Below are 16250 nucleotides of genomic sequence, written 5' to 3'. Positions count from 1 at the left end.
ATCTGGCGCCCTCTTTGGTTTCCCCTCCATGGGCCTACCTCCCCCTCTGTGAATTGAGGGAGGTGTACCAAATGACCTCAGGTGTCTTTCTTTGGCCTGGACACCATTTCCTTGTCAAGGGTCAAAGCCTGGGCTTGCCAAGCAGAGTTCACAGCTTCTCACCGTCGTCCCAGCCCCCCACCAAAACCCCGACAATCCTGGAATGAAGGAGGAAAGGCAAGTGGATGGAAAATGATGGGTGTCTGGAACAGGGGCGGACCCTCCACTGAGGGCATCAGCCGGTGACCCTGCCCCATTCAGCTTTGGGCTTTGACCAACCACCCTCCCTCGGTCCCTGAGGCCTGCCCCAAGCTGCCAGCTCTGTCCCGAGGCGATCGGTGCAACGGCCTGTACCCAGCACAGCCACTCTGCTGGCCTCTGGGAACCTTCTGAGAAGATGACATGGGACCCCAGACCCCCGCAGGGACACCCCAGTGGGCCTTTCCTGGCCGCACCCACCGAGACACCCCCTTGCTAGCGCCCAGGGGCCGGAGCTGCTGCCACGATGTCTAACACAGAGACGGAGACACAGACAGGCAGACGGAGACAGACAGGAAGTGCTCCCGGGCTGGGTGCAGCCAGGTGGTGGTGACAGAGGGCCCTGAGGACCACCTGACCCAGCCTCATCTCTCATGCAGCCTGGCTGGGCCCGAGCCCAAGGATGAGGGGAGGGAGGAGATGGAAGCAGCTGTATGGAGGCAGGAGTCCTGAGAGGAGGGGACCTTTGGCATCTGGGCTGGTGGCTGAAGGGTCCATGACTCCAGGGAGAAACAGGAGTGTCAGTATCCTGCGGCTTCCCTCGCTCCCTGCCTTGTTCAGAGAGAGCCAAGAGGGAGCTGGTTCTGCGTCCACCTGCCACCACTCTCACTGGCCCCCCCAAGTCCCAGAGGTTGACGTTCCAGGATTTCGGATGCACTCACTGCTCCGGTTCTGGAAGGTGTCATCTTCCAGAAGCCTCTAGGAGCATTTGCAGAGGGCTCAGCCCTCCCCCCATCACAGGGTGAGAGCAAACCCTCTTGGGCGGGGCCTTCAGGGCTCCACCCCAGGCTCTACCCCCAGGGCACTCAGAGGGCCTGCAGACCCTCCCCTCAGGTTAGGAGCTCTGGACCCTCCAGGGCTGTGTGCTGGCTCAGAGGGACCCGGGGAGGGACGGCAGATAGCTCGGCATGTGGCTTCCAATGCAGGAATCTCCTGGAAAAGGGGTGTTCCTGCCAGGGACCCAGGCCTCTCTCAGACCTGACAGAAAAAGACCAGGCCTTTCCTCTCAATAAAGCCAGAGGGAATTGAATAGGGATTGCTCTGGGAGACTGCTCTGGCTGGGAACTCAGCCCCATGGGGCTTTCCAGTCTCACGTGGCAGGATGACGGTTCTCCACGGTGGTGGGCAGCTCTTCATGGCCCTGGGGTGAGGCACTCTCAGGACCAGGCTCTTCATGCTGAGAACAGAATGGTGTGGTCCCCTGGGCACACCCTGGGAATAGGGCCAGCAGTTGTGATCCACTCTGGGCGCCACCTGGTTGGCCACCAGATTTTGCCACTCCTTCCAGACAAGGGGGCAACTGCTCACAGAGAGGACGGTGGTGGGGGTGATGCCCAGGAGGCAGGGGTCCTGGCTTATAGTTACAGCTCCGGCTTTAACAGTCGTTTCTGTTTTGAGGGACCCATTTTCTGCACCGTCAAGTAGGGCTTGGACAAAAAGGTTTTTGGTGTTCAGAGTCAAAGGCCGTTATTTGAACTGTTGGTGGATTATTCCCATCTCTCTCCACCATAAAGTCCCAACTGGCCGCCTAAGGCCAGAGAAAGCGGGGTTGTAGGGGGCGTGTGTGGGACAGAGCCCGCGACCAGGACCGAGGCATGCTAGGTGAGCTGTCCTGGACGCGGCAGGGCTCCGGTTCTCTCTGAATGCCCTTTGGAATGCTGCTGATGACATACCAAGAAAGAAGAGGGTCAGGGCGAGGACGGAGGATGCTCACCTCTACTCAAACCAAAACCTTGGTGGGAAAGTTTGAGCTCCAGTTGAGAATGATGGTGAGAGGACAATGGAGGGCAGCCTAACGGGGTCAGGAGACCAGAGATGGGCACCCGGTCAGAGAGGGGGCCATGAGCAAGGGGATGAGATAAACTGCCCCCTGACCTAGCACCAAGAGAACGGAAGGGGCCAGCAAGAGGAGGGGGGAGTAAGGAAGGCTCAAAGACCCGGAGGGGCCCTCCTCAGAGCCACTGCCCACTGCTCTTTCTGGGAGCAGCTTTACCAACAAAAGGAAGGTCAACAGGTGTCAAAGCTCTCCAGTTCCATCTACTGAAAAACCACGTGGCTCTGGTGGGGGCTGGTGTGGAGGCCCCCAACTTGCCCAAAGGAGAAGGCAGGACCCTCGTGCCCAACCCTGAGCCAGGAAACTGCGAAGCACGAGAGGCTGAAGCCACCAGGGGTTCGAGAGCCCCAGGCTTCCCTCTGAGGCACCTCAGTCTGCTCAGCTACCAGGAAGGAAGAAGCGGGTTGCGATGCCTTTCCTGCCTGCCCTGTGGGAGCAGCCGATGGAAGGAGCAGAGAAGAGCTCGGTCCACGTCTCGTGGACACAGCCTCACTGGTCCACACCCGGGTCCTGGGTGGCTGCAGTGGCCCAGGCCACCTCCATCACCCATCACAGCGCTCTGGTTGCGTACCCTCACCGGCCAGTCTTCCTTCCTTTCACAGAGCCTGAGCTGACCCTGCTGTGCAGTGTTGGGGGCAGGAATGACAGGGCTGCCGCCCGGGGGTTGGGGAGAGCCCGGCCCTGTGTCAAGAGGTGCAGAGAAGCTGGACGGGGCAGGAACGTGGTCTGAGTGGTGAGGCGGGGTGGAGGCAGGGGCAAAGTGTGGCATGAGAGGTGACCATGCGAGTGTGTTAAGTGGCTCGGGGTGGAATGGATTTCCAAACTCAAGAGCGGCAGTGACCAGTGTGGATGCTGGAGCTCATCGGGTCGGTGGATAAAGGGCTAAGGAGACATGCAGAAGGAAGGGGTGATGAGATCAAATACAAAACCAGGAACTGTGTGCGAGAGTGCCACCGCCTGGCCGTGGTGGGAATCGCATGGGTGGAGGGTGGAGGGGCCGGCGTGGGATCCAAAAGCACGGGCAGGGCAGCCGAGGGGTGCCACTGCCCAGTCTGGAGGCGGCTGCTCTGTCACTGGGGAGCCCAGGAATCGGGGGTGCCCAGGCCCCAGGCAGAGAGGTCCGGACCCCGGGCTCTGTGCTGGGGCTCCCAGAGGGGAGCTCCCTGCAGCGGGCAGGGCCAGTGCCCCGCTGACTGTCTCTTACCTTTGGTTTTAAAAGCAAAGTGACAGTGCTTGCACACATAGGGCCGGACGTCAGTGTGGGTGCGGATGTGTTTCTTCAGCATGCTGGGCTTCTTGCAGCGAATTCCACACTCCTCACAAACATATTTCCCTCGGCCGCGGCCTCGCACATATACATACTCTTCGTTTGATTTGTACCTATGAGCAACAGGCGTCATGGTAAAGGAACAAAAAAGTAGGAGAAGAGGCAGGTTCCCACCTCAGAAGATGCGCGCGCTTCCTGGCTGCATCCAGCCATTAGGGGCATCGGGAGAGGCAGACGCGGAGCAGAGAGAACCACGGGTGGGGGGATCCGCCACGGAGCCCTGCACCTGCCCTGCCCTCACACAGGGGGGCTGCCCCCTTCTCTCCCTCGGAGGCGGCAGGCTCTGGTGCTTCCTGCCAGGAGGGAAGCCACAGGGGCACAGAGGGCCTCTGGTCCAGACCCGGCCGCGGTGCCGGCTTCTGCTCCCAAAGAGCAGCCGCTCTGGGCCACCGTGTAACAGAGTAAAACAGATAACGGCTACAGCTCTGGCAGCCGCCACTGACGGAGTGCTCGCTCTGTGTTGGGCACTTTGCCCGAATTCAGTAGTCTCCACGAAGAGTCCTTAAGAGCCTGAGGCTCCCACAGCCAGAAAGGGACAGAACTTGAGCTGAACCTGCCCGCCCCAAAGCCTGTGCATACCCCACGAGGAGCGACACGTGCTGAAACAGTCTGCTAGGAGGCCACCCAGACACGCGTGTGAGGGGAGGGACGAGGGCTTCATCATTTCCCAGTCCTCAGAGTCTGGAGACCAGGGGTCCTGCGCTCTCTCCCCCGTCCCATCTCCAGCCGAGCCGGAAGCTCTCAGGACCCAGATTCCAGCCACCTGGCCTCTCACGCGGCCTCCAGGGATCACTTGGGGTCATAGCGGGAAGTGCCAATAGCTTTCAGGAGGCCTCCTGGGGCGGCTGGCCCACCTGCTGGGCCTCAGCACCACTGCGCTCATGGCCCAGAATCAGAATGTTCTTATTTCCACTCGGAAGGAACCCACGAGTCTCACAGGCTCACTTGATACCCTCCTTGTCAAAATGCCACGCTGGTCTAACGCTGTGGATGTGTGAGTGTCTCGATGGGGACATGGAAGGCTGCGACGGGGTCCAGGGAGGGGATCCTGGCATATCCAGGAGAAGAGCTTTCTGACTCATGAGGCCTGGGGATCTGAAGGCGCGGGTGCCTTGGGGGAAGCGTGGTCTCTTGGCCTGCAGGAGGCCTGCCTGTGCCCACACTCACCCCGCACATCAGGCCCTGGCCAGGAGTTGGCACCCAAACTCGGGGGTGGGGTGGTGCAGAGAGGCAGGAAGGGGCTTGGGGGGAGGTGAGGACGTGACAGTGACTGGGACTCAGTCCTGCTCCACTGGGGCCATCAGCTTACAGCTGAGAGGACGCCACAAGGATGGGCTTGCAGGAGGGAACTCTGAGGGAGGGAGCTGGCAGGCAGCGGTACAGCGATCACCAACACATATACACACACACTCACACACACACCACCTCCCCACTCTCACACGCAAACACATGCACTCACACACACTGACACACACACTGGCACACTCACCCCCACCCACACAGTGACACACACTCTCACACACACACACACACACACACGCGTGTGCCCGCGCACTCACGCACGGACTGCTCTCCAAGAGTACAAGTGGATCGCCTCAGCTTTGGCCAACCGGTGCCTCTCAAGTTGTCTAAAACCACCCTTTCTTGCTATTACGGGTCCCGATGGGCCAGTTTTAGGCGCCCAGTCCTCAGGCTGGGGGCCAACTCTTGCCCTGATCCAGGGCAAAGCACCATCTTGCTTTCAAGGGGAGGCATGGAAGGCCATGGGGGTCTAAGGGGAGAGAGACTCATTTTGCTCTTAGGGAGACCACCCTGGGGGCAAGCAGGGGGTGTCTTGCCTCCCTGTGCCAGCAGTTCACCCTCACGCAGCACGCCCCCCCAGACCCCAACCAGCTACCTGGGTTTTAATTCCTAGGTCGCTTTGTCCCCCTGGGACCCAGTCTGAGCTGGGGTGCCCTTTTCCCATCTGGAGAAGAAAGAAGCGAGAATGGCTTGGTTTCCCCTTGGCACTGGACACCAACCTCCACTTGGCTCTGCTTGGCGGGTGCACGACAGCCCCCCACTTCCAACGATGATGGCGCCGTCGGGGTCCCCCTTCCTTCACCCCCTCCTACCCAGGCCCACAGACGCCCTGACTGCTACCACACGTGGGATTCCCCCTGTGCTTAAGCCAATTCAGAAGGCATTAGGGTCCGTCTACCTTGGCTGTTCTCAGCCCCTTCGTTCTCCTTCCATAGCAAGCTTAAACCGCCTGCGGTTGCCTGAATGGAGACACACACACACAGAGAGAAAGGACTCTGCTTGACCCTCTATGGGTGGTGCCCTCACTTGGGGGTGGGGTGGGGAGGCATGTATGTAACCCCAGATACCACTCTGTCACACTCCATGGAAGGTGCACAACCTGATGGGTAGCACAAAGGAGGAGCCTGGGCTGGAAGGGGCCAGAGACGATGCTGAGAGACGGAGGCAGGAAGGGAGGACCCCAGGCAGGGACCCCAGAAGCAAAGGCACGGGTGCTAAGAGGCCTGGAGGGTTTGGTGGGCAGGACAGGCTGGATCACCATCGGCCTTGAATGCCATGCTAAGAAGCTGAGACTTGATCAAAGTTTTATTAAAGATAAACAAAGTCTAAAGAGAAGATGCTTCCTTGGCACCATGGGGAATGGTCTGGAAGAAGAGAGGCTTAGAATCTGGGTACAAGGCACGTGTGCTAGGACAGAGATTCAAGTCCTTCTGGACGTAGAATCTACAGGCCTTGGTAGCCACCTGGATGACGCAGGGGCCACCATGAAGGAGTAACAAAGATCGAAAGTTTTCAGCTTGGCCAGCTCAAGTGGTACCAACCGCGGTCTTGGAGAGAAGCGATACGGGACCCTTGTCCTTAATGGCTGAGTGTGAGTTGAGGAAATGTCCAGTACACAGCTGGAAATCCATGGGACTCAGGATGGGACACGTAGATTGGCGCTGAGGCCCAGCGGGTAGGCCAGCCGCCCCAGGAGGCTCCTGAAAGCTATTGGCACTTCCCGCTATGACCCCAAGTGATCCCTGGAGGCTGCGTGAGAGGCCAGGTGGCTGGAATCTGGGTCCTGAGAGCTTCCGGCTCGGCTGGAGATGGGACGGGGGAGAGAGCGCAGGGCCCCTGGTCTCCAGACTCTGAGGACTGGGAAATGATGAAGCCCTCGTCCCTCCCCTCACAAGCGTGTCTGGGTGGCCTCCTAGCAGACTGTTTTAGCGCGTGTCACCCCTTGTGGGGGATGGACGGGCTTTGGGGCAGGTAGGTTCAGATCAAGAGAGTATGAGAACAGGAAGAGGGCAATGAGAGGGCCCAGGAGGCACCCAAATGTAAGGGTGGGGGAAAGATGGCACTAAAAGCCACCCCAAGCAGAGATCTCCTGGTAGAGAACCAGGAGAGTATGTGATCTGGGAGCCAGAGAAAAGAGGTTAGAGGAAGAGGCGCCAGGAGGGTCCAGGTTGTGGGTATCTGGAGGAGGGTGGCCACTGCGGGTCCTGAGACTTGAAGAGAGCAGTCCTGGTTGGCCAGCCTGGAGCCTGTTGACTTCTCTGCTCCTTGAAGGCCACTGGGGTTGTACAGCTTTGTGGTTCCCAAAGGGCCAAGTCCAGGGACAGGTATGGGGCAGCTGTCCACTGTGAGCTGGACCCTCTTCCCCTTCTCAGCTCACGGTCAGCCCCTCCAGCCTGTGCAAGGCCCCTCTCTATAAGGTCCCACCCTTTCCCCAGCAGCTTCAGGTCTCCGCCTTCGGACACATCTCACCAACACGGACGCAAGCTCAATTCTCTTGGTACCAACCAACCCCAAAGTCCCCCAGACCTCAGCCCGCTCCAGCGACCGCTCTGCCTGCTTCCCTTCTCAGCCCGAGTCTGGAAGGGGCCGTCACGCTGGCAGAGTCACGCCTCCTCACTGCCCCAGCCCAGCTTCCCTGCTGACTGTTCTTGCCAACAACACAGGGTGCTAAATCCAAGTGGCAGAGGCGTTATTGCCCTGTTGCTTGCCCTCTGGAGACACCTGTTGGCTTGGTGACCGGGTCTCCTCCGCAAGTTCCTTCTTTGACCCCCGCCTCCCACGCTGGTGTTCCCCAGGCACCAACCTGCACTCTTCTCCCCTCACACCTTCCCCCAGGTGAGCTTCCCCACACACACCTGACTTTCCACCTGGATGTTGATGGCTCCCCTGTCTCTCTCTCCAGCTCTGACCCCTCTGCTCTACATCCAACTGCCCCCTCGGCATCTCCCTGGTGGTCTTTAGGCACCTCACAGCCCACGTGCCCTGAACCATGTTTCCATGTCCCCCCACCTGTACTACCGCCTCCTGGGTCCCCGCATCAGTGAACGCCATGCGCATCCCATGGTGACCAGGCCAGCGTCCCTGGTGCTTCTACTTCCTTCAGTCTTCATTGTCAATCCATCACCACAGCCCGTCAATGCCGCATCCCACATATGCTCCAGGGAGGCCCACCTCCTTGCCACCACTAGCCCAGGCCACCATCCCCTCTCCTAACCCACAGCATCCTTTCCTCACAAAACATCCAGAGGGGGCTCTCCCCCAATACACTCCTCCCAGCCCAGGACCCACCATTCAATGCTCCTCCCACTGCTCTCAGGATAAAGCCCTGCCCCTCACTCAACGGGTACAGAAGGCCCCGGGCACCACCTGGCCCAGCTACCTCTCCAGCTCTTCTCTTAACTGCACTTCCCCATCAACAACGCTGAACATCATCCAGTGCCTCCAAGTCCCTTTCCTCTGGTCTTCTCCCTCCCCCCCGCCCACCCCTCCCACCGCCTGCTACTGACCAGCTCCTCTTTCCTTCAGGGCTTTGCCAAAAGGCCCCTTCCTTCGGAGCCCTCTCCCACACCCCTGGGCCTGGGGGTCCCACCACTCCTCCTTCGTGGTGCCTGTCAAGCTGTGTGTACTGTGTGGCCTCTCACAATGTAGTCCCCATTAACCCCATGCGGAGGGCACATCTGCCTCATTCACTAGAGCATCCCCAGGGCCTAGCTCAGTGCCTGATACCCAGCAAGTGCTCGGTACTCATCGCTGCACAGAGGAAAGCCAAGCCAAGGCCTTCTTTCCTCGTGTCTGCTAGAGACTCTCAGCTGAGACGCTCCCACTCCAAGAGTCCCTGAGCACAAGTTCAGCCTGACACTGTGGGCTCCCCATGGATGCGGCACACAGCCAGTGCCCCTGTAACCATGGTGGACTGGCTGGCTGAACACTCCCCACTTTCTGGTAGGAACCACTGTGCTAGAAGTCAGAAGGTAGAAGTCAGCATGAGACCTGGGTCTGAGTTCTGGCTCCTGTGTGAACTTGCTGGGTGACCTTGGGTAAGTCATTTCCCCTCCCTTGGGAATAGTCACACTTTGCCCTTAGATACACCGACCAACGCCACATGCCTGACGTCATTCAGTCCTCCCGTCAGCCCTTTGCCATTGTCTCCATTTTATAGAAATGTGAACCAAGGCCCAAAGAGTTCAAGTGACATGGCCAAGATCACACCATCAGCGATCTTTCCACTTATCCCCGTCCCCGCATCGACGCTGCACGAATGCTTTTAGGTGATGCTGACCAAGTTTCCTTAGCACCTTCCTTCATGGAGATTCTCAGGGGCCTGTAACACCACAGACAGATAAGGACGGCATCACTCTCCCTGCGGCCACCAGCTCTGGGTGGGACCGAGGGTGTTGACAGCTGCAGAAAAATGCCATGCAAAGAGCCAGGGAAGGAAGCCAGAAAAGCATGGTGGGGACCCCAGGGGCATGGTCCTGTCTCCTAGGTCTGCTGGCCCCCCCACCCTCCATCCAAGGCTGCCCTTTGGAGGCCTGTGCCACAGGTTGCCCTTCACCCGGTGAAGAAGCGCCCGCCAAGCCTCCTGCCTGTTCTGAGCCTGCAAGACAGTTCACCGCCTGGGTACAGCTAACTCATGGCTCTTTGAGCCCCACCACCTGCCTGTCTTCTGCTGATCTGACAAGCCAGGGACGTCAGCCAGGCTGGAAAATGCTTGGTTTTGTTCTTTAAAAAAAAAAAAAAAAGGAGCTGTTTCTGTGGATTCCAGAATGTCTTAGTTAAAGGGGCCCTGAGCTTGACTGCCTGAGGTCACGCAGCACCAGGGGTCCTGGACCCTCCCATGGAAGCAGCTTTCTGTTCTACTGCCTTGGGTCAGGAGGTAAGTGAGGCTGCCAGGAGGGGTGTGGAGCTGCCAGAATCTTCTGGGTCTCTTTTCATTCTTATGCTGTAGGTCTAAGACTCACGGACTCAAAGGAAAATAAAAAAGAATCTTGCACAACCCCTTAATCAGGAGGGTCTTATTATTTTCATCTAACGGAGAAGGAAACAGAAACAGAGAGGTTGTGTGTCTTGCCCAAAGTCACAAGGCAGCTAGAAAGTGGCAAGGCAGGGACTGGAACCCAGGTCTGACCCCAGCGCTCTTATGCGTGACACAGTCTGCCCTCCTGCCTTCAGCCGCGTCTCTTCCAGTCCTGCAACTGGAGATGCTGAGCTGCCTGACTCTTGATCATTCAGCACATGACCCCTTGGGTTGTGGCTCTAGACTCTTGGCAGGCATTTCTGAAACCTGAAGCTTCCACCAAGCACTTGGGAACTCAGAGCACAGCTCCCGAAGGAGGTGACACATCCTCTGCTCCAGATTCCAAAAGAGGGGATGCGGTGGAAATTAACGGCAGTGGGATGCGGTGGAAATTAAACGGCAGTGGGATGCGGTGGAAATTAAACGGCAGTGGGATGCGGTGGAAATTAACGGCAGTGGGATGCGGTGGAAATTAAACGGCAGTGGGATGCGGTGGAAATTAAATGGCAGTGGGATGCGGTGGAAATTAACGGCAGTGGGATGCGGTGGAAATTAAACGGCAGTGGGATGCGGTGGAAATTAACGGCAGTGGGATGCGGTGGAAATTAACGGCAGTTCAGGCAAGATGATGGGTGAGTTGTTGTTCTTGGACTCAGCATATGACGAAGACTCAGCGATGAAGCTCCTCTACGAGGTAGTGAGCTCCCCATCACTAGTGCTGGGAGGCCCTAGAGCAGGAGGGAATGAGTGGTTATGGCAGCTCACTGATAGAGGCAGCTTTCAGTGTATTAGGCTGTTTGCTCCTGTAACAATGCTGTAAAATGCATATATTTATCCTTCAAATATTCCATATTTATCCAAAAAATATAAATAGATATATTCATTCCTGACCAAATGGAGGCTCAGGACACTAGATGGGGGGGGGGTGAGCTGGCCACATGACTGCGCAAAACAGAGGAGGTATAAGGAGGGGGGAGGGGTCGGGATTAAAGTGAGCTGGAAGGTAGCGCACAGTCCCTCTCTAAAGGAAGAGTGGATACACCTTTCCAGCCAAGTGTTGTATGAGGCTGTCAGATCTTCCAGGTTTTCAAGAAAACCACAAATCCAGATTTTTAGAAAACTAATAATATTACCAAACACATATAGCTCTTACTGGGTGCCAACCAGTACTTTAAATGCTTTGCATACCTTTCCTCATTTAAACCACAAGGCAGCCCCATGATGCAGGGACTCTAATCATCCCAGTGTACACATAAGAAAATGGAGTCACAGAGAGGTTAAGTAACCTGCCAAAGGTAACACAGCCGGTAAGTTAACAGAGTCAGAATTTGAAACCAGGTCACGTGTTACAAAGTTACCAGGTGCTTAATTGCTATTAAATTCTAAGACTTAAAATCTCCTCTTTTGGGACTTCCCTGGTGGTCCAGTGGTTAAGAATCCGCCTCTCAATGCAGGGGGACGTGGGTTCGATCCCTAATTGGGGAACTAAGATCCCGCATGCCGCGGGACAACTAAGCCCACGCGCTGCAACGAAGAGCCCACAAGCTGCAACAAAAATCCCGCATGCCGCAACTAAGATCTGACGCAGCCAAAAATAAATAAATAAATATATAAAAAAAAATCTCCTCTTTTAAAAACACAGTTTAAGGCAAATAAAATAGGAGAGGCAGAAATAGCCCAGAGCTAAACTTCTGGCTCAAAGAGATTTCCCCAAGGTCATGCAGCTTGTAGATGCCTGCCTGACCTTCAAACCCATGACTTCTCTTTCCACCAAGCTTCATTTTTCCCTTAAATGAGGGGATAAACTCAATGACCTCCGAGTGACCTTCCTAATCTGAGCTCCTAGGAGGCTGTTCTGCATGTATATTATTGACATTTTCATATATCAATACTTTATCATAAAACTGTCACCTCTTCTCCAAATTTGGATATTTTAAAGTCTTGTCAAATTTCTGTTTTTATTATGATCTTGTGGCCAAATATGCTTTCCCCCAGGGGCATACAGCTCGGATATAATCATGCAAAGCGAGAGGAAGACGCGGCCAGAAACGTCCACACTGTTGCTCGGAGGCCCACTTTTGCGGGCAGCCTGTGTCCCATGAAGTGAGGCTCAGGGTCGGCTCCTGGCGGTCACTGGCCCCCAGGAGGTCCGGCCACAGCGAGCCCACCAGCTTGTCTGCAGTGACGTGCTGCTCTCCGGGTGAAGCTCAAAAAGGAAGGGATGTCTGTGGGAAGAGGAGCAAGTGCCAGTTGGCACTGAGCTGTGTATTTGCTAAAAATATTCAGTTGCCAAGAGGTCGGGAACACACCCCTTGGTGACAAATGTACTGGGGAGGCTGAGCTGTGGGTCATGGGGGAAGTTCACGCCGGGTTCTGGGCACATCCCAGACTCTCATTTTGTCAGGGTTCTGCAGAAATCGTATCACATCACTACATCCGGGATGGAGGGCATTTAATGTGCTGTCCAGGGACAGGCCTGCTGTGCCCGGAATTCCACGGCACATATGTAACACAAGCACGGGCTCAGAGCCCACCAGCGGAGGGTCTATTTTAAGCAGTATTCTTTGTATTTACTCAACAATACTTACTAAGACCTGGTCTGAGCCCGGCCCAGAAACGCAAAGCTAAATAAGACTCTGACCTCAGTCTTGAGTGTGAATAACAGGTACTTAAAGGACTGTAAAACAAAGAGGTAGAATCCGTAACCCAGACAACGCACCAAGTGCCATGGAGGATCAGAGGAGGACCAGCAGGGTGGGTCTTAGGTGGCTTTTGCAGAAGAAATGCTTTTCATCCCGGTCTTTCCGGGTGAGTCGGGTCTGACTGGTGAGACTCCTGCTTTGGGAGCCCCCGTCTGGTGCAGGGTGGAGGATGGTGTGGGCTGACAGGCCTGGAAGCTGGGGAGTGGTGTTGTAGTTGTCTAGAGCCCCAGCCGCGGCAGAGGCAAGGGCGGGCGGAAAGAGGACACAGATTTGAGAAGTTGGGGCTGTCTGACAGGGGCAGGAGGGGAGAGCCAGTCAGGAGCCTTCTTTTACAGCTTCCAGGACTCCCACCACGGAGGCCAGCCTTCGTCCATTTTGCAGGTTTGCGTTTGTGCCATCTGGGCCCTTTCCTCGCTTTTCCTGGTGTGAGTTTTCATTCTAGGGGGTCATCAGCAATCGGCATCAGCTACCCGGAAGACAGTAGCTCAGGGGTCTTGATGCCCAGCACCGGTCTAAGGAGAGGGGGTGACTTTTATTCTAAAGAAATGGATACTATAAAGCTGAGACGCTGTGCAGTGCATGACCAAGTGCAGAAGCCCGAGAACCACCGAGCAGGCAGCCAACCTGCGCTGAAGCCAGCTAAGGTCCAAAGAATGCAGCCAAGGCCCCGTTTCCGACCAGACGGCGAGATTAGGGAGGGAGACAGGATGCCAGAAGCTGGGCCTGTCGTGTTCAGAGAAATGAAACTACTGAGGAGGAGCGGACTTCTTAAAGGTGCCCATTACATGGGGGTGCCCCAGCCTTCAGCAGGCCCTGACCTGCAGGGTCTAGAACAATGACTTTCACACTGTGCTCAGGATTCACGGCGGGGGAGACCAAGCAGCAGGGTTCTGGGCCCTCACCTGCCCCACCACACTGAGCTGCTTTTCAGAATAGGCATCTATGTAAACCGAACTTTGTAAAAAAGAGTTCTGTGAATTTAAAATCAATTTGAAATTACTGTTAAAGCACAACCATGCTCGGAAGGACCTTAAAACCTCTGACTTCCTGGGTGGGAGGGGCCTCGTGCATCCTCTGATGTGGTCATTCTCAGGGCAGCCCATCCACACCCCACCGCGGGCGCATCTACCTCTGGCACCTGGGGTCCCTCGGTGTCCCAGGCAGCACCTTCCGCCTCTGGGCAGCTCTCCCCCTAATAAGCTAAAGTTGCTGATCTTCTGTAGTCTGAGCTCTGTTTAGTGCAACCCCTCTTTGCACACGACAGTCCCCAAAGGATGCTGTTCTGCCCAAGATTTCTCTGCTCCAGGCCTCAAACAGGCGCACTCATGATGGATTCCAGATTCCTCCTCAGACTTTCCCAACCTCTCCAGGTTGTCCCTCTTAAGACGGGAAGGCCCAGAGCACCCAGAGACTGCTCCCCCCACCCCCTGCACCCACTGTGGCTGGAGTCAGCCCGGCCTGATGCAGGACTATGGTCAGCTAGTTTCCCAGCTTCACTTCCTTGTTCCCCAGACAGGAAACAGGCCCAGAATGCGGAAGTGACCAGATCCTGGAGATTGAATGCATGTCTTATTCTTTACTAAAAAAACACTAAAAAGAAAGTCAGCCAGGGTCAGAGGTGTTTCTTTTGTCATGGAAAAAGAAACAGCTAGCATTTGTGGAGTGTTTACTCTGTGGTAGGCGTGTGTACAGGAATTATACTGTGGAAGCCTTGGCATGATTCTATATGGCAAGAAGCAAGAATGGAGGCTGGCTTAGAAAAACCTCAGGGGCTGGCGCAAAAGCCTGGCCTGTGTCTTGTGGGCAGAGGGGGATGGGGAAGGTGTTCAGTTACAGCCCTGCTCTGGAAGCAGCCCTCTGGGCCTGCGTGCAACAGCAGCTTGAGGGGACCCTGACTGAGGCCATCTGTGGTAGCAGCTTATGAAATATGTGTAGGCACTGGGTGCCTGATCAATGCCTGTGGGCCAATGGCTATGAGGTGCTGTGTCACCACACCCTGGGAAACCTCAGCGTTTCCTCAATGCTCAGAGATTCATGTGCCTTGAGAAGCAAATAAGATGAGAAAAGGCTGTGAACTGTATTAAATTCCCATAATAAATGCAAGGTATCATTTCTGTGCTGGGGAATACTTGTGAGGTAATGACCGTGGCAAGGCTGTCCCACACATCTGAAGGCACTGGGGTAGCTACTGCGAGGCACATCAGACCCTTTCTCAAGAAGGGGCTGGCTGGCATCATTGGCTGCTCCAACCTTCAGAACACACAAGTGGGCTGTGTGTTCAGGCCTCAGACTTACAGACTCAAATCTTACGGGAGGAGGAAAGAGAGGCCATTCTAATTGTCCCATGATGGCAGGCACCTTCTTGGCCCTTGCTCTGAGGAGATCTGCTCCCCACCAGCTGGGAGCAGAAGAGAAACCGGGCTCATGGAAAATCTGCCCACAGGTACCTTAGGTCACAGGTGCAGCCACTGCCAGCCTCCTGGGAGGCAGCTCAGTCCACAAGCAGAACCAAGACAGGGAGGAAGATCTGGGCTCATTTTAAAAAAGGATTTTCCAACCCCAGAGCAACGAACTTGGAACCAAGCAAGCTTGAGTGGTAGTGAGCTCCCGACCATGGACGGTGTGCAAGCACAGACTAAATGACCTCTACGATTTGGGGCAAAATATCAATAGATTCCTATGCTGGGAGGGAGGCTGGACTTGAGGTAAATAGGTCTAGTTGGAATCTAAACGGACACAGCACAGTCACTGAAGTGGAAATCAGTACGATAAAGGAGCAGGGCCCATTAGAGAAAATGCAGGGGTCATGAAAGCCTCAGTGAAGTTAACCAAACTGTCAGATTTATATCAGGATGATAGAGGTGCAAGATGGGGAACAGCTTTAGAAGAAATTCCAAGTTTACGAATAAAGGGATTTGGTTATTTGCACTTGAAAAACAGGAAACAAGACTTCCCAGGGAGGGCTGGTAGACTGGACCATATGAGCTTTATGTTTACAGGCAGCCTTTCACCAACCCCTCACCTTAAGTGACTGACCAAAGCTGCAGCCAACTTAGTGTCCTCACCACTGGAATGTGGGGTTGAGGCCATGGTACAGACACAAGCAGGAATGGTCCGTGGGCGACGCGAGCCCCTGCGACCGATCATATCTCATCTCCCCTTCAGTTAAAAGCTTTCTACGCTTTGGACAGTTCTTAGCATGACAGAAGGGCTGGATACTTTGCACAGAGGGAGACAGGGTGAGAGGCATGGCTGTTGAAAGCTTCCGGAGCGCGTATGTTGAGATCAGACTGTTGCCGCTGCTGGCTGGGTTAGCCTTCAGAAATGCCATGTCTAGGAAGCCTTGTCAGAGGTTAGCAGACGTGCTGACCCCTTAGCAGACAACACTTCACCTGTTCCCAGCGCAGTGAACCAGACATGACCAGGCGCCGGACGTGAGAAAGCAAACCCAGAGTACGAAAATGAGGTGCTGGTCACCAGGGACATGGCCCTTTTGGAATCATCTGATGTACAGAGCAAGCAGAAGCTTCTGAACCTCCTTGAAGACATTTTTCATGGACTGGGAGCTACACCTCACACAGTGGGCCATCTCCTGTGTGGCCTTTGTCACGCTCTGCTCTCCTCAGTCCCCTTACAGCCTTCACCTCTGGGAGCCAGTTTTCTCGTTTCTGTTAATTCCAGTGCTCACCCTGGGGTTGCAAGTCTCAAAAGATTACAGCTTCTGACACAGTCTCAGAAGGGTCTTCTTTATGGTCTGCCTGAGTATGAAGC

The 16250-nt window shown here is 55.6% G+C and overlaps 1 protein-coding gene across 2 annotated transcripts in view; it reads right to left on the bottom strand.

The window, feature by feature from the left end:
* The window catches only part of HIVEP3 (HIVEP zinc finger 3), a 131508-nt gene that overhangs the window by 14351 nt on the left and 100907 nt on the right, over positions 1-16250 (bottom strand). For both annotated transcript variants that reach the window (XM_022575425.3, XM_089895080.1), the window contains exon 4: positions 3336-3511. In XM_022575425.3, coding sequence (XP_022431133.2) covers positions 3336-3511 — 176 coding nt within the window. The remainder of the gene's footprint in view (positions 1-3335; positions 3512-16250) is intronic.

This window comes from Delphinapterus leucas, chromosome 1 (genome assembly GCF_059928025.1).
Source record: "Delphinapterus leucas isolate spDelLeu-1000000601 "Yukka" chromosome 1, BTC_Dleu_Yukka2, whole genome shotgun sequence".
In the NCBI taxonomy this organism is placed as follows: domain Eukaryota; kingdom Metazoa; phylum Chordata; class Mammalia; order Artiodactyla; family Monodontidae; genus Delphinapterus; species Delphinapterus leucas.
This window is presented reverse-complemented; position numbering and strand designations above follow the sequence as displayed.